Raw genomic sequence first — 22,759 nt, forward strand, 5'->3', positions numbered from 1 at the left:
GACTTCAAGAAGAATATAATAATTCCAATCCCAAAGAAAGCGGGTGTTGACAGATGTGAAAATTACCGAACAATCAGTTTAATAAGCCACAGCTGCAAAATACTAACACAAATTCTTTACAGATGAATGGAAGAACTAGTAGAAGCCGACCTCGGGGAAGATCAGTTTGGATTTCGTAGAAATACTGGAACACGTGAGGCAGTGCTGACCTTACGACTTATCTTAGAAGAAAGATTAAGCAAAGGCAAACCTACGTTTCTAGCATTTGTAGACTTAGAGAAAGCTTTTGACAATGTTGACTGGAATACTCTCTTTCAAATTCTAAAGGTGGCAGGGGTAAAATAGAGGGAGAGAAAGGCTATTTACAATTCGTACAGAAACCAGATAGCAGTTATAAGAGTCGAGGGGCATGAAAGGGAAGCAGTGGTTGGGAAGGGAGTAAGACAGGGTTGTAGCCTCTCCCCGATGTTATTCAATCTGTATATTGAGCAAGCAGTAGAGGAAACAAAAGAAAAATTCGGAGTAGGTATTAAAATCCATGGAGAAGAAATAAAAACTTTGAGGTTCGCCGATGACATTGTAATTCTGTCAGAGACAGCAAAGGACTTGGAAGAGCAGTTGAATGGAATGGACAGTGTCTTGAGAGGAGTATATGAGATGAACATCAACAAAAGCAAAACAAGGATAATGGAATGTAGTCTAATTAAGTAGGGTGATGCTGAGGGAATTAGATTAGGAAATGAGACACTTAAAGTAGTAAAGGAGTTTCGCTATTTGGGGAGCAAAATAACTGATGATGGTCGAAGTAGAGAGGATATAAAATGTAGACTGGCAGTGGCAAGGAAAGCGTTTCTGAAGAAGAGAAATTTGTTAACATCGAGTATAGATTTAAGTGTCAGGAAGTCTTTTCTGAAAATATTTGTATGGAGTGTAGCCATGTATGGAAGTGAAACATGGACGATAAATAGTTTGGACAAGAAGAGATTCGAAATGTGGTGCTACAGAAGAATGCTGAAGATTAGATGGGAAATCACATAACTAATGAGGAAGTATTGAATAGGATTGGGGAGAAGAGAAGTTTGTGGCACAACTTGACCAGAAGAAGGGATCGGTTGGTAGGACATGTTCTGAGGCATCAAGGGATCACCAATTTAGTATTGGAGGGCAGCGTGGAGGGTAAAAATTGTGCCAAGGGATGAATACACTAAGAAGGATGTAGGTTGCAGTAGGTACTGAGAGATGAAGAACCTTGCACGGGATAGAGTAGCATGGAGAGCTGCATCAAACCAGTCTCAGGACTGAAGACCACAACAACAACAACAACAACACTATTGCTGTTATAAGTGAGAAAACAGTAACATGCGAGTTGTATTGATGAGTGCCTCAGGTTCATTACCATGGTTTTTATTAATTGTTGTTCAGAGATAAAGGGAATTGTCGTATGGGTTGTGACAATGCCTAAATGCATGCTGTTACTAGGCAGTGATGGTGTTAAAGTTTTGTGGGACAACCCAAGCAGTGCACGAGAGTTTGCAGATAGCATTCCCAATTGCTGGCTCTTATTGTATCAGGAGCCACAGCAGTGCCCATGTTGACCTGGTCACTGTCTGGCCACATGGTAGAGCAATTACTGCTGGGAAGGAGAAGGGGGAGAGGGTGTGGTGTCACGTGTTTCATGGCCTCTGGTTCCACGATTCAGGCAGGCCCTTGTGGCCAGGTGCCAAGTAGCAATGGCACTGGCTCTTCCTTGTTGGGGTGGTGGCAAGTGTCCTGTATGTCTCATGCATCATCCAGCATTGGTTGAGTGTCCGGTCTGACCAGTATATTAAAAATTGTTTATCTGATGCTGTTTCCAAAGGATCTTATAGTCTGTTTGCTACAGATCCCAAAATGTTTTCTCCCACTGCCTAATGCTTTGCAGTCTCCCTGCTTTGCAGTCTCCCTGCTTTGCAGTCTCCCTGCTTTGCAGTCTCCCTGCTTTGCAGTCTCCCTGCTTTGCAGTCTCCCTGCTTTGCAGTCTCCCTGCTTTGCAGTCTCCCTGCTTTGCAGTCTCCCTGCTTTGCAGTCTCCCTGCTTTGCAGTCTCCCTGCTTTGCAGTCTCCCTGCTTTGCAGTCTCCCTGCTTTGCAGTCTCCCTGCTTTGCAGTCTCCCTGCTTTGCAGTCTCCCTGCTTTGCAGTCTCCCTGCTTTGCAGTCTCCCTGCTTTGCAGTCTCCCTGCTTTGCAGTCTCCCTGCTTTGCAGTCTCCCTGCTTTGCAGTCTCCCTGCTTAGTTATATAACAAGCACTGATTTTCTGTTATAGACCATTCAGATTCAGCTTGTAGAGCTTTTTGTTTACACCATTGCATCAGCTTCTTTCTGTTTTGGATTCTAGCAGACAAGGATGTCCCAAGTTGTCGCAGGGATAGCACGTACACCCCACCAGTCACTCCCACCCTCACCCCTCTAGGAAAAAAAAAATCATTGAGAGTCAAACTTGCTGGTCAGCCCCATCAAATAGACGAATGAAGGGATGCAGGTGGTCTATAATAATGTTCGCATAGTCAGCAGCAGCAGTTGTTGTCTTCGGTTACTATCTCCAATCATATGGAAACCCAGATAAATATTCCCTATAGCATAATACTGCACCCACCAGCCTGTGCTAAGTTGAATGTTTCCAGCAACTGTTCGCTCCAAAGAAAGTGTACCCAAAACCCGGCGGGTCAAATGGAGCACACAGGGGTTATTTGCTGCTGAACTCCAAGTTCAGCTGTGTCCCTTGAGCAGTGGACACTGCCATACCAGCATTGTACTGTCATCATTTCTACTACAGGTTCCCACCTATTCTGCTTTAGAATGGACAAATAACCTCTACAATCTGTGATGAAGTGTGGATATCCAACTCTTTGTTGCCTGCTTGTGGATTTACTATCCTTCAACCACTTTCCATGGATTTTCATGACAGTAACATGTAATCAGCTGACCAGCTTTGCCATTTTTGGAGATGCTCGTACAGAGGTGTTAAGACGTGACAATCAGTCCTTTCACAAAGTTGCTTATTTCAGTGGACTTTCTCATTTGCGGCCCTAATCATTGCCAGAATAATTCCAGATTCATCTCTACTCCTCTTACATACTTCAGTCAGTTTGTCACCCACCAGGCTGCATTCAGTCTCGTGATAGTTGGAGTGCAGTGTTGCGGTGCCTTAATGTATCTTCTACATACTGTATTTATCCAATTATAAGATGAGGTTTTTCCCAAAATTTGTCACTTGAAAAGTTTAGAGTTGTATTACATTTGCAGACACTTCTATCTAGTATTGCCACGATTTGGAAATATAATTGATCCGGGGCTTATGCACAGAGCAATCTGAGTTGTAGTTGGGAGGTGGATAGTCTCCAAGTGCCCCTTGTGTACATTTAGTGATTTTGCTGTTTCCTCTTTGTTTATTGCTCTCGCGTCAAATGAAAACAAAACTGATTTCTGTGGCCGAGAGCTACCAAGTGAATATACATTCACATAACTACGGAAGGCTAAAGTATGTTATTAGTTTCAGATTTTATTTTATTTCCATCTTTCTGACAGTCAAGCATTAATCGCCTTGCGGAACAATGAAGTTATTTTGTCAGTTTGCTAAAGACATTTGGCTTTCATTAATCTTTTCTGCTAAGGCAGTCAATTTATTTGAAATGAAGTAATTGATGTGCAGGTTTTCATCTTCTAGCACGTATGGCATTATGCCACAATAAAGAACCAAACATGAGAATACAGTGCTGGTACTCCAAGAAAATTTACATCCGAATCTGGACATACGAATCTGCACTTTAAGCCGAATTACGCATTTTAATAAGGTTCACGAAACTCCGATGCTCTTGGGGTATCCTCTAATGTCTTGCTTCTTTTATGACATAATGTAAGGTCTTTTAATGTTTTACACATACAAACATACGGGCTTTTTTTGTCATCGTAGCTGTGCAAGCCCAGAGACACCTGTTATCTTGTGCTCTCTGGCAACTGCTGAGACGAACCTATTTCTAACAGGTTGCGGGAAAATATTGCGAATGGTTGTTTGAAAAGCGTTACTTTCAAAGTAAATTTCCTTTAATGCAAGCTGAACTATGTGCAAGAATGTACAATGACTTTCTTAAATCACAAAGCATTTGACTCTCATTTAAAAATCAGCTCTTTGAGTTCTAGAGGTCTTGGATAAACCACCAGGCCAAGTGTCGGATCCCTTGCATGCCTATCATTACTTGATGATGTTTTACTGTCAGCTACTGAAGAGTTGGCACCCAGGGTTGTGATCCTACCCTCATTATGGTGAGATTTTATGCTTGTTCTCCACATGGACCAGTGGCGTATTTCTTGTACAAAATTGCTGGCCCGCAGCCACATGTTTTGGCTGGGTATTGACAATGAGATCATGAGTTGGCAGCCTGCCCACAGTGCGCCACCCATCAAGCGACCCACGGGCCTCTCTTTCTCCACGGCCTGTCCCCCACTGTTCTTGGGAGCATATTCTTGCTGATTTTGTGGGTCCATTCTTTAACTCCTTTTGGCTTCTGGAGTTGATGCTTTCTCAAAATTTCCTTATGTGGTTCATTACTTGTTCACATCCATGGGAGCTACACCTACAGCCCTCTCAAAGATTTTTTGCTTAGTGATGGCCGCATATGTTTGTGATTGTTAATAGGCCACAGTTTATCTCTTAAGATTTTGAAGCTTTTTGTACAGAGTCGTATCTGGCATGTTACGGTCTCTCCCTTTCATCCCCAGTTCAACAGTGAGATGGTGCAGTTTGTCTGTACATTCAAAACTTGAATTCACATAGGCGGAGTCCTGTTCGTGACTGTAACCAGTTGGAGCTGATTTGCAGCTGCCAGCCTCGTACATTGCTCGTCTGCTAGGGGAAGAGCTCGGCCACCCACAAATGATCGCCTCGCAGCTATTTTGACTAGGCTCAGTCTGGGATCGAGGGTTTGACTGGTTCCCTAAGTGGATACCAGCAGTCTATCACTGCTGACGTGTGTGCATGCCTCCTCTGTTGGTCTAAAGAGGTCATTGCACATTGGCATAGAGGGCACAAGAAGTGCTGCGCTGTGTGCTAAACAGCCTTATATAAGCTGTTGTGCCAGGCCCGTGGTCAAACTAGTGTTTAGTTGATGATTGTATACTCAATGCAATACTGCAAGCATAGTGTTTCACAAACTTCCGCAAAGCAAACTTATGTGCTGTGTGGTTATGAATTGTGCTTACTGAAACTGACAAAACAAAATTGCTGTCTACTGCCATCTCAATATGATAGATACAGGGTTAAGAATGAATGAGATAGTGATTGAACTCGCTGCACCATGGAGACCCTTAATGGCAACCAAATCAACTGACAACTTACAACTTGTGCCAGAGTAAATCTTAGTTTTCATGTGTAACTTAATTCTGTCTAAGGTTCTACCTTAATGCATGTAGAAGATATATGAAAGATGTGTGAAATTGGTTAAATTTATTTGAAACGCCAAATATTTCACTAACAGAAAGCATGTCCTGTACAAAACTGAAGCTTGCGTTATTTATCCATGCAATACCTAATTTATTTATAAATTTGAGAGATCTTTCCATGAACTGTAGAGTTCCTGTGTTTTCACTGCATCTTGAACATTGGCATCACTTGAAAAACATTAACTACCACCCAGGAAAGCTTCATAAAAAAAAGAAAATCATTAAGTGATAAGTTCTGGATTGCAAGATGGGTAGTAAAGTTTCCCATCAAAGTTAATCCACCAAACATGTGGTTGCGGCAGCAGTGCAAAAGCATCTTTCCATAGTATGTGAAAGCATTTCTGAATGAGGAGCTAGTAGAGTTTTGTGATGTCACGCTGAGAAATTTCACATTCCACTACATTGCGAATTTAGAAAAGTAGTATCTGCCAAGTTAGATTTTTGCTTCATGGAGAGAAATGTAGCCAGTGAGGTGCTACATATGTTTTACATCATTAGCAGGACTTGGGAAAAACCATATAGGATTAAGTTATGTGGAAATGAACTTTGTATTTGGTGGTTTTTGTATTTTGACATAGGTATTATGAAAATGAGCTGATTCAATGGACCTGCACAGTGAAAATCTCCCACACACATCATTTATGGTATGGTTTGTTGCAAAAAAAGTGACAGGAAATTAAATTTGTCTATGCTATGACAGTATGCTATTTCAAATGTACAGTGCAGTGATTATTTATCAAAAGTGCATCATTTTTGGTGTGATTTGCTATAATTAAATATCAGATAATGACAGCTGTGGTTACAGCCCTTAGCCATTTGTAGAAATTGTATGCCACATAAAGTACTGCTGTTGTGCTGGAACTATAGTATAATTGATAGTGTTGTCAGTGCAGCTGTGATTAGGACTGTTAGAATTATTAGACGTGCATCTTCCAAGCCAGCTAGTGTGTAAATAATCCACTCTCCAAATTACATAGAATAATAACTTTATTTATCAGAACTCAACTTGCTTATGAACTGTTCGGATACATTTTACTTGAGTGTAAAATTGTCTCTTAAAAGGCTGAAACAGAACAATGAGTTGGTAGTCAAGCTATGTGTAACTATGTACATTCTCCCAAGTATATTTCTCAGTGATCTGTTCCAAATCCCATGCCACTTCCCTTGCTGCTGACCTTGTTCTCACCAAGGGTCAGCTACACACTTCTGTTCACATTAAACCGGACATTGAAATAAGTGTCCAAGGAATAGAAACGCAACTGAAATCACTCAACAGAGGAAAGTCATCTGGACGTGACGGGATACCAGTTCGATTCTACACAGAGTACGCGAAAGAACTTGCCCTTCTAACAGCCCTGTATCGCAAGTCTCTAGAGGAACTGAAGGTTCCAAATGATTGCAAAAGAGCACAGGTAGTCCCAGTCTTCAAGAAGGGTCGCCGAGCAGATGCGCTAAACTATAGGCCTATATCTCAGACATCAATCTGTTGTAGAATTTTAGAACATGTTTTTTGCTCACATATCGTGTCATTTCTGGAAACCCAGAATCTACTTTGTAGGAATCAACATGGATTCTGGAAACAGTAACCGTGTGAGACCCAACTCGCTTTATTTGTTCATGAGACCCAGAAAATATTAGATACAGGCTCCCAGGTAGATGCCATTTTCCTTGGCTTCCGGAAGGCGTTCGATACAGTTCCGCACTGTCGCCTGATAAACAAAGTAAGAGCCTACGGAATATCAGACCAGCTGTGTGGCTGGATTGAAGAGTTTTTAGCAAACAGAACACAGCATGTTGTTCTCAATGGAGAGACGTCTAAAGACGTTAAACTAACCTCTGGTGTGCCACAGGGGAGTGTTATGGGATCATGATTTTTCACAATATATATAAATGACCTAGTAGATAGTGTCGGAAGTTCCATGCAGCTTTTTGCCGATGATGCTGTAGTATACAGAGAAGTTGCAGCATTAGAAAATTGCAGCGAAATGTAGGAAGATCTACAGCGGATAGGCACTTGGTGCAGGGAGTGGCAACTGACCCTTAACGTAGACAAATGTAATGTATTGCGAATACATAGAAAGGAAGATCCTTTATTGTATGATTATATGATAGCAGAGCAAACACTGGTAGCAGTTACTTCTATAAAATATCTGGGAGTATGTGTACGGAACGATTTGAACTGGAATGATCATATAAAATTGTTAGTAAGGCAGGTGCCAGGTTGAGATTCATTGGGAGAGTCCTTAGAAAATGTAGTCCCATCAACAAAGGAGGTGGCTTACAAAACACTCGTTCGACCTATACTTGAGTATCGCTCATCAGTGTGGGATCCGTACTAGGTCGAGTTGACAGAGGAGATAGAGAAGATCCAAAGAAGAGCGGCGCATTTCGTCACAGGGTTATTTGGTAAGCGTGATAGCGTTACAGAGATGTTTAGCAAACTCAAGTGGCAGACTCTGCGAGAGAGGTGCTCTGCATCCCAGTGTAGCTTGCTGTCCAGGTTTCGAGAGGGTGCGTTTCTGGATGAGGTATCGAATATATTTCTTCCCCCTACTTCTACCTCCTGAGGAGATCACGAATGTAAAATTAGAGAGATTCGAGCGCGCACGGAGGCTTTTTGGCAGTCGTTTTTCTCGCAAACCATACGCGCCTGGAACAGGAAAGGGAGGTAATGACAGTGGCATGTTAAGTACCCTCCGCCACACACCATTGGGTGGCTTGCAGAGTATAAATGTAGAATGTAGATGTAGATGTACCAAACAACAGTACTTACGTTTTTGCAGTTGCCTCCTTTCCATGTTAAAAGTTCCCACCCATACAGCTTTAGCATTTGAGGCAAACATCTTTGTTCAGACTTATCTATGTACCCTCCTACCATCACCTATATCGTCCCTGTAACTGGCAAAACAAGCCACCTGTGAAATGACATGCATGTTGTGTAGCAGCTGTTAAATAAACACTGTTGGGTCTTTCACAGCATGACTGTCCTCAAGTTGTCAGTTACGATGAATGGGCGTAGGCAGGGGGGTTTATACTAACAATAAACAGAATCATGTTGCAGAGCATGCTCAACAACTGAACAGTCATGACCTAAATGGAGGTTGCCCAGTGGACTTCGCCATCTGTCTTCTTCTCTCGGACAACGGTTCCTCAGAACTCCGCAGTTGGAACTGGTGTTACAACATGTCCTTGGTTCTTGCCATCCACCTGGCCTTAATTTACGTTAATTTCTTCCATCTCAGCATTCCTTCTCAGTAACTATTCCGTTCTTCACTACCTTTTAGTATTCTGTGTCTTTTATTTGCTGACCTGTCTATTTTGTCCTACCTCTAACAAATACAATGCACTTAGCTTTCAGCTCTTATTAACTCGTGCACAATGTTTTGTTAGTAATCACTGTCTTGCATATTACCTAGTCTTCCACCTTTATGCTCTTAGGTTTTCAAATTGCACAGTGCCCAACACTCAGTCTTTCCTTCTCATCCCGTCCAGCAAGTCTCCTCTGACACAGTGGTTCTGAGTGACTTTCCTGAACTCTCCCCATTTCCTAAACCTCACCAGTTTTTTTTTTCCTTCACCTGTCTTCCTTCCCCTTCAATCCTTCTGTCAGGAGGAGGAGCAGCAGCTTGCTCTGAAAGCTTCCAAATTTCAATACCTGTATACAGGGTGTCCCATTTTAATCTATACTGGCCGATATCTCTGGAGCGGCACAATTCTGAAAAAGTATCTAATAAAAGTTGTAATGTTTACGGGGATCATGGGATCATGGAGTGGTTACCTCAAAATGACCTTGAACCCTGTTTTCAAGGTCAAGTCCATTTTTACAAATGGTAACCCTATTTTTTATTCCATATTCGTATTCTACATGAAAAAAATGCATTGTTTGTAAGGTACATTTTTTTCGAAAAACTAATTGTTTGTCACCAGGGGTACTTCATTGTAACTTTCCCGGGTTACCAGTGTCTCGAGAATGAAGCAAGAGTGGGAAAAATTTTCAGTGAAAATCTTATCTGATTTCTGAACTCTGTCCACTGTTTTTGTGAACTTGAAATGACCTTGAAATTCTTCAGTAGTGATTAACCGGAAAGCAAATACTGTTGGCATTAGCGGAAACCAATGTGAACCACGTGGAGGTTGCGCAGTGGACTTAAGATCTCATATACAGGATCAACTGCCCATTTTGCTAATGCACATTTGCACACTGTTGGAAACTGGTCTCGTCATCGTTCTATGTCTGGTGGGTGATTGCTTGGAAAGCCACTACAGTCCTTTCTCTCATATCCTCTGGCATCGTCAGTGGGAGTTGAGCACACCTTCTGCTTCACAGCTCCCCATTAGTAGTTGTCCAGTGGTGTTAAGTCTGTGATCTTGGCGGGAATTCAGGAATTGCACTACCAACACCAGTCCATGGACTTGGGTAAGTTGCATTAAGGTACCTTCTGACAGGTAAGGCCTCATGTGAAGGGGCGCCGTCATGTTGAAACCACATACATGCTCGTATGTCTAGGAGGATATTTTCTAGTAAATGAAGCACCAGATTCTGGAGAATATGAAGATAGCGCAAGCCATTCAACGTTTCACCATAAAAAACAGGACCTATCACGTAATCACAAACTATGCCCACCCAGACATTGATTGACCACCATCTCTGCGTTCGGTGATCTCGTTGCCAGCATTGGGCAGAATTGCTTCATTCTTGGTCTACTGGTAAAACAGTCGGTTTTTCGAAAAAAATGTTCCCTAAAATTAATGTGGTTTTTTCACATAGAATACGAATATGGAATAAATAATAGGGGTTACCATTTGCAAAAATGAACTTCACCTCGGTTGGCCATTGAATTCTTGCCACATCCATCCCAGCATGGCATGGTCAACTGTGGCAGTCGCTTCCGTGGCCGATCCAACTCGCCACGTTTGCTACTAGCGCTGACTATCGGCATATTACCAAACTACACTGTGGAATTATACATGAAAAAAACTTTCAGGGTTTCTCTTCAAAATGACATAGGTATGATATCTGTACAATGTTTGGTTCTTGTGCAATAAATAATTGAAAGTGTTCCTGGACTTTACATACACCCTGTGTGTGTGTGTGTGTGTGTGTGTGTGTGTGTGTGTGTTTTCTCCTGCTGCCGCTTGATGATTAGATTTTTTATCCAGTCACATTGTATGTATAGTCTCCCTGAGAGTAAGTGGAAAGCAAGGAATGCAGAGCATTGTCACTCAAACATTATCTGTGGTGGTGCATGCAATTCCACTTGTTGGACATGACAACACACAGCAGGTGACGGCAGATGGTGGTGACTTACTGCTACATCAGCCGCCATGGTGGAAGGGGAGCATCATCTTTGAAATGTGCAGGGAAGTGACCATTCCATCCAGAGTGAAAATTTTGCTGGTGATGTGCCTTTAAAGATGTACACCAGTTTGATGCAGTCAGTGGAGACAGTTGTGAACTTGCCGTTGACGGCAGTATCTTAACATCAGTTCACAGCTTTGTAACACATGGTGTGTGCCCATGTACAGCACAGCATAATGTGTGAACAACTGGCCAAGTCGTGATACATGCAAAAGAGTGATGCCAGTCTGGAACATTGATGCGGATGAAAACAAGCAATATGCTTGTCCAAGTGCTGCAGAAAGTCTGTCTGATCGTGCGTGATGTATTGCAGAAATGGACGTCGACAAATTCGCCAGGAAGATATTGCTTCGCTGAAAACCAGTTCAACGGATGAAGCGTCTGTGTCTGGTTCATAAGTATTTTGTGGTACAAGTAATACAATCAGTAGAGCAATCGTCCAAGTCAATTCATGGCGTTTGAGAGCAGCTTTGAGTGAACAAATCCTTGCTTGGTTGGTGGTAACTTATGGCTTTATGATGGAAGTACCTGCAGAAACTTTTACGCTTGGCGAATAGCTCCGATTCGTATTGCCTGTTGTGACCTGGTATGTGCAGTGGGCAACCAAATTTTGATAGACATGTGGACATGGAGGTGGAGGCTGGTGTTTCTGCAAGGGTGTTGTCCAATGTTACTGCCTCTGGCCATAGAGTGAAACGATGTAAGATAGTCAGTAAGTATTGCTGATCATGTGACTGAGGTAGTGGACCCATGACATTCAGATTTACTTGTACAAAATGTAAGGTGATGTTGGGGAATTGTCCCACTGGTCCGTGTACATGGGGAGACACTTTGCTGTGCTGGCATAGCATAAACATGCACATCCACTCGTGGCAGTCCTTCTCAATTTCTGGCAAGAGAGAGTGCTTAAACATCAGACAGCACATTGGACGGGCTCTGGGATGGCACATTATTGAAGGCTTGCATGTGAAATTGAGCCGTCAGGAATGGTTGGTTCTTAGTTGTGAAATGTCACAAATATTTTAACAAATGTGCCAGAGACATTAACAAGTTTTAGCTGTAATGCCAAGTTGGCATCGTTCAGGAAAGTGTGAAGTTCTTGCTTAGTCTGTTGGTTCTTGGTTAGTTGGCATCGTTCAGGAAAGTGTGAAGTTCTTGCTTAGTCTGTTGGTTTTTGGTTAGTCTGTTGCACCTGGGTGAGTGTGTTGGTCCATGGGCTTCAACACACTGTTCATTCGCGGAAGCCAGTTGGCTACCATGTTGCCCGTACCAGAGACGGGCCTGATGTTGGTGGTAAACTGTGCGATAAATTCCTGATATAATTGCAGTGAACAGTTGTTGCTGTTCTGCTTGAAAATGTATATGTTAACTGTTTATGGTGTTGCTATAGGTGTGTGATTGCTTCGTACCCAGTGAGCACTTCTGTTGTGACAGTGACAGTTTGAGAATAAAAGGCTAGCAGTAGCAATGAGCCCTCTGTCCATTGTTGTAATACGGCACCTATAGCCGTTAAACTTGCATCAACCACCATTGCCAAGGGTGCATCAAGCTTAGGATGCACCAGAAGTACAGTGCTTGCCATACTTTAGTTAGGAGCATCAAAGGCAGAGCTCATCGCCTCAGTCCAACGCACAGAAGAGTTTTTCTTTAATCTTAGGGCAAGAAACTGCTGCAGTTGTTCTTTTAGCTGTACTGCCCACAGTAGTTGCCGACAGTAAAAAAAAATTAGCATCCTGAGGAACTGACATAGCTCCTTGACTGTGCTTGTTTTCTGTATTTGCAGAATACACTCCTGGAAATTGAAATAAGAACACCGTGAATTCATTGTCCCAGGAAGGGGAAACTTTATTGACACATTCCTGGGGTCAGATACATCACATGATCACACTGACAGAACCACAGGCACATAGACACAGGCAACAGAGCATGCACAATGTCGGCACTAGTACAGTGTATATCCTCCTGTCGCAGCAATGCAGGCTGCTATTCTCCCATGGAGACGATCGTAGAGATGCTGGATGTAGTCCTGTGGAACGGCTTGCCATGCCATTTCCACCTGGCGCCTCAGTTGGACCAGCGTCGTGCTGGACGTGCAGACCGCGTGAGACGACGCTTCATCCAGTCCCAAACATGCTCAATGGGGGACAGATCCGGAGATCTTGCTGGCCAGGGTAGTTGACTTACACCTTCTAGAGCACGTTGGGTGGCACGGGATACATGCGGACGTGCATTGTCCTGTTGGAACAGCAAGTTCCCTTGCCGGTCTAGGAATGGTAGAACGATGGGTTCGATGACGGTTTGGATGTACTGTGCACTATTCAGTGTCCCCTCGACGATCACCAGTGGTGTACGGCCAATGTAGGAGATCGCTCCCCACACCATGATGCCGGGTGTTGGCCCTGTGTGCCTCGGTCGTATGCAGTCCTGATTGTGGCGCTCACCTGCACGGCGCCAAACACGCATACGACCATCATTGGCACCAAGGCAGAAGCGACTCTCATCGCTGAAGACGACACGTCTCCATTCGTCCCTCCATTCACGCCTGTCGCGACACCACTGGAGGCGGGCTGCACGATGTTGGGGCGTGAGCGGAAGACGGCCTAACGGTGTGCGGGACCGTAGCCCAGCTTCATGGAGACGGTTGCGAATGGTCCTCGCCGATACCCCAGGAGCAACAGTGTCCTTAATTTGCTGGGAAGTGGCGGTGCGGTCCCCTACGGCACTGCGTAGGATCCTACGTTCTTGGCGTGCATCCGTGCGTCGCTGCGGTCCGGTCCCAGGTCGATGGGCACGTGCACCTTCCGCCGACCACTGGCGACAACATCGATGTACTGTGGAGACCTCACGCCCCACGTGTTGAGCAATTCGGCGGTACGTCCACCCGGCCTCCCGCATGCCCACTATACGCCCTCGCTCAAAGTCCGTCAACTGCACATACGGTTCACGTCCACACTGTCGCGGCATGCTACCAGTGTTAAAGATTGCGATGGAGCTCCATATGCCACGACAAACTGGCTGACACTGACGGCGGCGGTGCACAAATGCTGCGCAGCTAGCGCCATTCGACGGCCAACACCGCGGTTCCTGGTGTGTCCGCTGTGCCGTGCATGTGATCATTGCTTGTACAGCCCTCTCGCAATGTCCGGAGCAAGTATGGTGGGTCTGACACACCGGTGTCAATGTGTTCTTTTTTCCATTTCCAGGAGTGTAGTTTCAATGTTGTTGGTAGGGCAGCCTGCAGAAAAAAATTAAATTCAGGTCACTGTAATATGCATTTGGTTGTGTTCAAATTGACACTGTACTGTTCCAATTGTTTGAATACCTCTCAGAGATGTTGGTGTTCTTCTTCACTGTTCGAAAAGTTAGAGATATCAAGGTGACCAAAGCAGAAGGGCAGGCTCTGTAGTACAGATTCTATAAATCGTTGCAATGTTTGGGCTGCGTTGCATTAACCATAGGTTATAAACATGCACTCGAACAACCTGAATGGTATAATGGTTGCCGGTATCTTCTGGCTGTGGTATTTGAATATAAGCCTTGGAGTAGTCCAGCACATTAAAAATTGTTGCACCGTGTAAAGCATAATTATAATCCTGTAGCAATGGAACTGGGTAATGTCTGGTACAATTCTTGCATTAAGTGCTCTGTAATCATCACATGGACACCATGATCCACTCTTCTTGGGAACCAGGGTCAGTGGAAAGACCATGGACCACTTCATGGTTGGATGATGTCTTCTTTTAACATGGTCGCAGACTTTGCCTGAGCTGCTGCCAAGCAATCCCCTGGGGAATGTCTAGCCCTACATTATATTGGAGATTTTAAGAAAATGCATAATTATCAAAAAAATGCTAGAGTCCTATAAGTATGTTTGTACAAGTCAGTGAGAAATGGCCAAACCAAAACTCCAAACTGACTAAGTCTTAGCTGATCAGATAGATCATATTACCTTTGTTGACCATGCTGCTGCTAGTGGTCGGCCACAGCTCAATTGATGCTCAAATTTATGCTGCTTTTGTCATATGGTATGTGATACATCTGCAAACCTTTATTCTGCCCTCAGTGTCTGGTTGAAGGATGTTGTAGATTTGTTGTAAAATTGTTACTATGGGAAATATTCTGATGATGTACTCCACACAACTTTTTAACTAACTTAGATTATTACAACATTTATTGCCATTATATCTGGTACAGTGAGCAGTTCCAGTTTCCAAATGAAACAGTTATTTATACAGATACATTCACAATCCCAAGAAACAGTGTGCTTTTGTACTTGAAATCCGCATGGACAGTCCGAAGTTTGTATCAGATCATACTGTTAAATGGATACACTTCCAGAAAAAAATGCTCAGGAATGTGTTTAGAGTACATGGAAAAATTTTCATCATACTCTGCAGAGATCTTAACCTGGAAGTACTGCAGGATTGAAGTTCAGATGCAAATTAAACTTTACCAACCAACTTAACGAAGATACCACATATGAGATTACATGATGTGTGGTATGGGTGACAGACTTTTTTGGAGATGTTATTCTTGTGATTACCAGCAGCAGACTTCCACTTAGGGGTTGCTTGTGAGCTTATGGGTTACCCTTATAAAGACTGCATATGAGCATATTCCAATTCTGCAAAATATGTTTTGGTTTGAAAAACAGCTAGGTTTGGATGGTCTGTATGTTATGACAGTTATTTTGGTTTATAAAATATGTAGTGGTTTCGGAAAATGCAGGTCATCATGGGACCATTTTGTACAATCGCATTGGGAATAATCCATTTATGAGTACAGGCGCCATCTTTAGATTTATAATCAGTGCAAATTTATGTAATCCCTTAAAGGGTCAATCAGTTAGTGAAAGGAGTCATCTGATTCAGTTAAAATAGGGTAACAAAACTACAGCAGTAAACTCTTGAATCTAATAATTATATTGGCTCAATCAGTGATAGAGAATCTAGATACTTTTGAAATTTAGCATCAATTATCTGGTAAGTTAGTTTCACACAAATTGAGGGATGTTTACTCAAGGGTTGGAATCTTGGACTTTATAATGAATGGTTTCAGTATTTTCAAAACAGTGTTAGCTCAGCCGAAGTCTACTCTGACATGCTACAATATGAAGTTCAATTATTCGTATCTATTAATTAATAAGGTGTCTGTGAAAAATAAATACTCTACTGGAATTGGCATATAGGGAAGTAAAGTAGTCTGGTCAATAAATTCAAGTGAAGCAAAGTCTGATTTATGTTTTAATAAATTTAGCAGCAAGTCTGTTCACCAAAATTTTATCACACCTTGGAAGACAAGTGCAGTCTGCAGAAAAATGTATGTATCCATCCTAGACAAGTTTTCTGCTATTTTCTCGGTCTTTCTTAGTGTCTTATTGTGCTTCACAGCATAGTGAGGGGTTGTTGGACAAATATGCTAACCTTTAATTTAGTAAGGATTAATGTGATAACTTTCTCTCATGCGCTGTATGCTGGTTACAAGTATTTTTTATGTACCACTAGAAAGTACAGTCCTCTGTGTAAATTGCTTGGTTTCATTTATGTTGCTTTTGGATTTAGCCAAACATATTACATGGAGTTATGAACTTTCAGTATCTTCAAAACAAAATGTTAGCTCAGCCCAAGTCCACTCTGGCATGCCATAATATGAAGTTCAATTATTCATATCTTTTAATTGATAAAGGTTAGCACTTCCTTCTGCTACTGGTTGAAGTTACCATGTCAAAAAAAATTCACTCACTAAAAGTGAATTTTGTGATATGATTATTCATATGAAACACATTTTTTTATAGGTTCCTGAATGTTGGCAGCTGCACAGACACAGATGCAGCTGGGCTTGTGTATGGTTTAAAAGCTGTTGGTGCCCCTGAACTGGCTGAAAATTTTCAGTCACTATGTTCAAGGAAAGGTGAAGAGTCATTGTCAACTGCCAGTGAAATGAGTTTTAAGAGTTCGTCTACCAGCCCCAGCAAATTGAAGAATGAAATATCTGCGGTGCCTTCAGTTTGTGATGACGATTTCCGATATTACATTAACCCAAAGCATGTTGGGATGTGTTTAATAATAAACCAGAAAGTGTTTACAAGAGATACGACTCCAGCATCCCAGGTTAGTATATTCCGTTCTGAGAGACTCTCTCTCTCTCTCTCTCTCTCTCTCTCTCTCTCTCTCTCTCTCTCTCTCTCTCTCTCTCCCCCCCCCTCCCCCCCCTCCTCCCCTCCCCCTGAGCCCTCTCCCTCCCCCTCCCCCCCCCCCTCTCTCTCTCTCTCTCTCTCTCTCTCTCTCTCTCTCTCTCTCTCTCTCTCTCTCTTTCTCTTTCTCTCTCCCTCTCCCCCCCCCCCCCAAATGACTATTTTACCAGGGCTCTTCTTAATGTTTGATTTCAGTTGTTTGTTTGATAAGTTAATTTTGTTCCTTATTACAAAAATTGATATTGTTATATTCCATCCTGGATTTCCCATATTGTTTAATTTTTTTCCTTACTCAGTCTCACATTTTATTATTTGCAACCATGCTTTCAGTTGGGAAACGCACATACCTTTGGCAGAATGCCAAGGATTTTGTGCGTGACTGTCTTGCTAGTGAGAGATCTTGCTGTCATGTTAATTTGACAGTTTATCAGTTGTCTTACAGAACAGGATTCCCCAATAATATTCTATGTTAGTGTTAATGAAACAATCTGGTTTGAAGTTCTACTACATATTTTGATTTAAATTCCACTGCTAATGCTCTAACCGCAACAGCTTACAATTTGCAATCCATTTTCAGAAAATGGTGATACGGTGACATTTTAGGACTAATTTTTCCAAGTTCATAAAAAAAGATATTTGCTTTAACCCTTGTAATTAAGTATGGTGGGCATAGTATCAAGGAGAAATTATTTGTTCAAATGTGCGGGTGGGGCGGATCGGGGCATTAGCAACTGTGTGGTCCAGCTTTTTTTTGGCCACAGTTTTGCAGTGGCCATTCATGTGAACACACAGCTTGTTTGTTGACTTGCCCACGTAGAAAGCAGCGCAGTGGTTGCAGTTTAGTTTGTAGATCACATAGCTGTTTTCACTTGTAGGCCTGCCTTTGAGGAGTAGGAGATAGCATGGAGAAGGCTGGAATAGATGTTAGTATGAGGATATATGGGACAGGTTTCGGGTCTAGCTCTATTGCAGGGAATGAGCCATGAGGCAAGGGTTTGGGACAAAGGGTGGGTTAGAGATGGATAGTTATAGTGTGTAGATTCAGTGGGTGGTAGAATACCATGATGGGAGGAGTGTAGTTCATGGTGGGCAGGAAATTCCTCATTTCAGGACATAGTGAGAGGTAGTCAAATCCGTGGTGGAGAATGAGCTAAGGGATGATTTATCACACATTACTACTATCATTTTCATCTCCATCATGTATTTATGTTGTGTTGTTGCATTCATTTTAGTGGTCAGCAGGTTTGGGTTTGAGTTTGTGTTTGGGAAATTTGTAAGTGGAAAACTGTAACTGCAGTGTGTGCTGTTTGTGACTGAGTCTGTGTTGCTTGAGATGCTGATTTGAGTTCTAACAACATTTGTCATCTCTGTGTTCATGACTGTTATGTTGTTAGCAGAATCTTCAAAGGAATAATTTACTGTCCACTGTTATTTTAAATTATGTGATTTGCTGGGGTGTCATGAACTTGTTGAACTAGGTGAATCTAGCAGTTTTAGATGCAGTTTCTGTAAGTAATGACACAGCCACAATACACCATTCTTGCAACTCAGAAGTTTCCAGTTTTCATCACTGCTTTCAGTCCAGTTCAGTGGACAACTATTTAATCCACCACACTGCAGACTACACTCCTTCATAGCACCAAACACCACATAGTTAAGGTAATGAACTTGTGCTTGGGAGAAACATCACACAGATTTGTGTTTGCTTTATGTCTGCAGTTGCCTTAAATAATTTCATGTAAATGCTTGGATTTTTGCTTAAAGGCCACTGCCAGTTTGCTTCTAAATCCTAGTTTTTCTGAGTTACTGCTCCACTTCTCTTAAAAATCCAGATGTTTGTGATGTTTCACAGTCTTAACGTCCTTCCTTCCATTCTTGATTGAAGGGAAGAAATTACTGCCAAAGCTCATAATCATTGTGTTCTCATATCATAGAGATTCCTTGTTTCAGAACACTGGTGTCTTTGGTGTACTGATCATGACCTAGCTTGCAGTAGAAGCCAAGTACATTAGAATCTGTTGTAATGTTGTAAAAAGTATGACAGGTCATGAAAAAGTACAGTAAAATAAATGAGATGCTGAACTGATAAAGTAAGTCTCCTTTAGCATAGAAAGGCATAAACAAAAGTTATAGGTAGATTTACTTCTTAATGGAAGAAGACCGTTATGGGCAAGTAGATGCAGAACAAATGTGGGAACAAATATCATTGAAGTAAATTACTTATTTTGAAACTTCACCGCTATACATGTTCACATTCACAAAATAACAAAATAAAAAGTCACTTAATGAGCATTTGCAGTATTAGAAGTTAAACTTGGGTTAGTGGATATGAAAGGAATAACAGCAGTTGCCAATGAGGAAGAAACTAACAAGAAGTGATATTTGTTGGCAATAGGCAGTATGTAGTCAGGACCAAGGAAATAACATTTTCTGCCCATTCATGCAGGATATCACCAGAACTACTCAGAGACATGCACCTCCTTGCCATTGATATTGATTTTGTTTGTATTATTTTTAAAATATGATAGAAAAGCTCGTGAAAGATAGAGGAGTGACTTGGAGAGTAATGAGGTTTCATGGCATGCATGTAGACACTTGGATATCTGTTGGTTGACTTGTACTAAGTTTGTTGCCATGCTTATTTAACTTTCCAATACAGATTGTTAGTGAGCTCAGGACCATAACTTGAATTTTGCAGCGAACAATTGAATCATAAAATGCTCTAGGTTGCTATGAATTTCAGATCTGTAAAAGCATCATGGGAAATTGAAGTATTAATTATGTATTGTTTCACATGCCGTCATCACCATTGTTACTTGTGGTTAAAAGAATTTGAACTTTACAGCATTGCCAGATGACACTGCAAAGGGTACCATCGTTGATGGTGCAGAAGTCAGCATACTCTCCATATCCCCTATCCTCTTCCCACATTTCAAAAATTGTCATTTGGAATATAATATTTTGTGTTTTGGTTTCATACTTCTGATTCGAACTTATCTTCTGACAGCATCTCTTGCCAGAAGAGCCCCTGGAGACTCGTATGGGTACAGATCTCGACAGGGATCGCCTGATTGAAATATTTACGAAATTAGGATTTCTTGTGCTTGTTCGTGAGAATCTTACAGATGTAACAATGGAGGCAGAGGTGAAGACCATTGCCAATAAAGTCCTGCCATATCATTCGTGTTTTGCTCTCTGCATTCTGAGTCATGGAAAGAAAAGTGAGTATGAGAAGCCAGATAACATCTTGATATTTTGAGTTCACCTTATATTTAGCAATTAATGCAGTGTGAGAGAGACTGTGAAAGGATTTATCAAAGATTTTGTGTTTCATTTAGAACAATGAAAAATAGTGAGTCTAGTTTATGTATTTATAAATGAAAATCAGAAATGTCATTTTTTTCCATTTCACTAAGAGGTAGTGTAACACGTGTATCACCTGCTCCTTGAACGGCTTATAAATTTAATGACAAGCCACACTGTGACTGCTGACAGACGTCTGCAAGCAGCCTGAAGGGTGATTGTTAAGATAGATGTGTACCACACTGTTAACCTCTAACCAAGTTATGGTAATACGTAGTATCTTTGCAGATGTATGATTTAATATTTGGTTTAGAAAACCCAGTACTGTATGGTCTTTGGGATGGGGAATGTTCTACAGAAAAGAAAGTAACATTGGGTGACCTCTGTGATGCTCTCATATTCTTTGGCATATTGCTAAACCATTAAGCACACTGAAATCTCAAACAAATAAGTAAGTAAGTAAGTAATTAAAAAGAAAGTAAGTAAGTAAGTAAATAAATTTTTAAAAAATACATGAATTATTGTGTAGAATCAGCAGCACCAACAGACTTTTGACAATGCTGTTGTCTACGGGAGAGTATTGTTGGGCTGTCATGAGGAATATCAGAAAGAATCACACAAAGTTCCCACATGGAGCAATGAATGGTAGCTCTCTTTTTAAATGGGAATTAGTACAAGATAATGTCTTTATTAAAGCAAAAGAGCCAGATAATATCTAATGACAAGATAAGTTGCGGACATTTTAAGCATGTCACATTGTAAAAGTATTTATGGGTAATATTGTCACGAAGAAGGAGGTGTAATTAGATGAATGACAAACACTGACTTGACTTAACGAAGGTTTATTTAGCACTTGCACATACAAGAGCGCGGAGCAAACTGCCTCGGGCCAGAACACATACAGTATATTTACACCTACAGAACATTGCAGTACAATGATTCTTAACATTTGGGGCTACTTCTAGAATGTAATCGAACCGAATCTAGAAATTAAAATTGTACAGTCCAGGTGAGTTTTGAACTCACAACCCTCCATGCAACAATTTAATGTCATAACCATTACACCATGGAGCTAATCAGTTTCTCCTGCGGTAATATTATGAAGTGATGTGAAATGGGACAATCACACAAAATCAGTATTAGGGAAAGGAATGGAATAATCAAGATTTATTGGAAGGGTTTTGGGGAAGTGCAGAGCATCTGTAAAGGAAATAGTGTGTTCGAATGTTAGTGCAACCAGTTTCAGAGTATTGGTCCAGTGTTAGGAGTTCGCACAAGAACGGGTTTTGAACGAATTAACAAATAGAGATGTGTCCCTTAGGTGGCAAACAATGTGCATGTGCATGGCAAGCTCAGGACACTTAGCCATTTTGGTGTTTCCTCTTCCTGTGCTCCAATCTAATGAATGTCCTATTCGATACTGACTCGGTCGTATCTCCGGTCTCTGCTTTCTGTTACTCAGTTATATTTTCTTGTTAAATCTTATACCCCTTTCGATTTATTTACAACAGGCCACCATTAACGGGTGTGATCTCCCTCTTCAAATTTTTTTCATTAGTGCAGTCCATACAGGTGGTCACCAAATACCCTACTCGTTAGCCAGTTCATGTGACAGTCATCGGGTACCTGTATGATGGTAGCCACCAGACCATGCAGGGAATGCACTGTTGGTGCCTATGCTGCTTCCTCCCTGCAAATGCCAAGCAGCTTGTGCCTATCTTACTTGGGACATGCATGAGAGCCATTTGCAATGTTCGGTTGCATACATGGAAAGCGCCCCCTGTTAGAACGAATGGCATAGTGGAGGACCAATCATGGTGAACCATGATTTTCGCCATATAATTCTTGAGTTCTCATCAGAAATGAAATGGAAATGATAGTGTGCCGTTGATGGCCAGAAGCCCCTTCTGGGGGAGTTCGGCCGCTGGGTGTAAGTCCTACTTAAGGTGATGCCACATTGGGCGACTTGCATGATGATGATGATGATGATGATGATGATGATGATGATGATGACGACAGCACAACAGCCAGTCCATGTACGGATAAAATCTCTAACCCTGCTGGGGATCAAACCCAGGTCCACTGTCTGGTAGGCAAGCACGTTATGTACCTTAATTCCTGATCTGCATAAGGTCTGACGGTGGGTGCTTCCTAAATACCAAGCTATTATTTTGTGTGGAGGATATCACACACACGTACAACAAGGCCTCTCCTGCTCAGTCAGATACAATTATTAAGCTGTGACATACTTGGCAAAATTCTTAAAGTATTTGCTCCACACAGAAACCTAAATACAGTCAACAGTAAAATCTTCCACAGGAACCTTATGCTTCAAAGAGATGAGGAATTACCCGCTACTTTGTAATGGGCATGTGTTTTATCTCCTTGGTCTAACAAGGATCTAAAGATGTAAGAGTAAGCACCGGAGTA

At 41.9% G+C, this 22,759-nt stretch overlaps 1 protein-coding gene across 3 annotated transcripts in view; it reads left to right on the top strand.

The window, feature by feature from the left end:
- Positions 1-22,759, top strand: part of LOC124799289 (caspase-8) — a 130,098-nt gene that overhangs the window by 89,459 nt on the left and 17,880 nt on the right. For all 3 annotated transcript variants that reach the window (XM_047262873.1, XM_047262887.1, XM_047262880.1), the window contains exons 7-8: positions 16,628-16,943; positions 20,034-20,247. In XM_047262873.1, the coding sequence (XP_047118829.1) occupies positions 16,628-16,943; positions 20,034-20,247 (530 nt within the window). The remainder of the gene's footprint in view (positions 1-16,627; positions 16,944-20,033; positions 20,248-22,759) is intronic.

The sequence above is a fragment of the Schistocerca piceifrons genome, chromosome 1, assembly GCF_021461385.2.
Source record: "Schistocerca piceifrons isolate TAMUIC-IGC-003096 chromosome 1, iqSchPice1.1, whole genome shotgun sequence".
NCBI lineage: Eukaryota > Metazoa > Arthropoda > Insecta > Orthoptera > Acrididae > Schistocerca > Schistocerca piceifrons.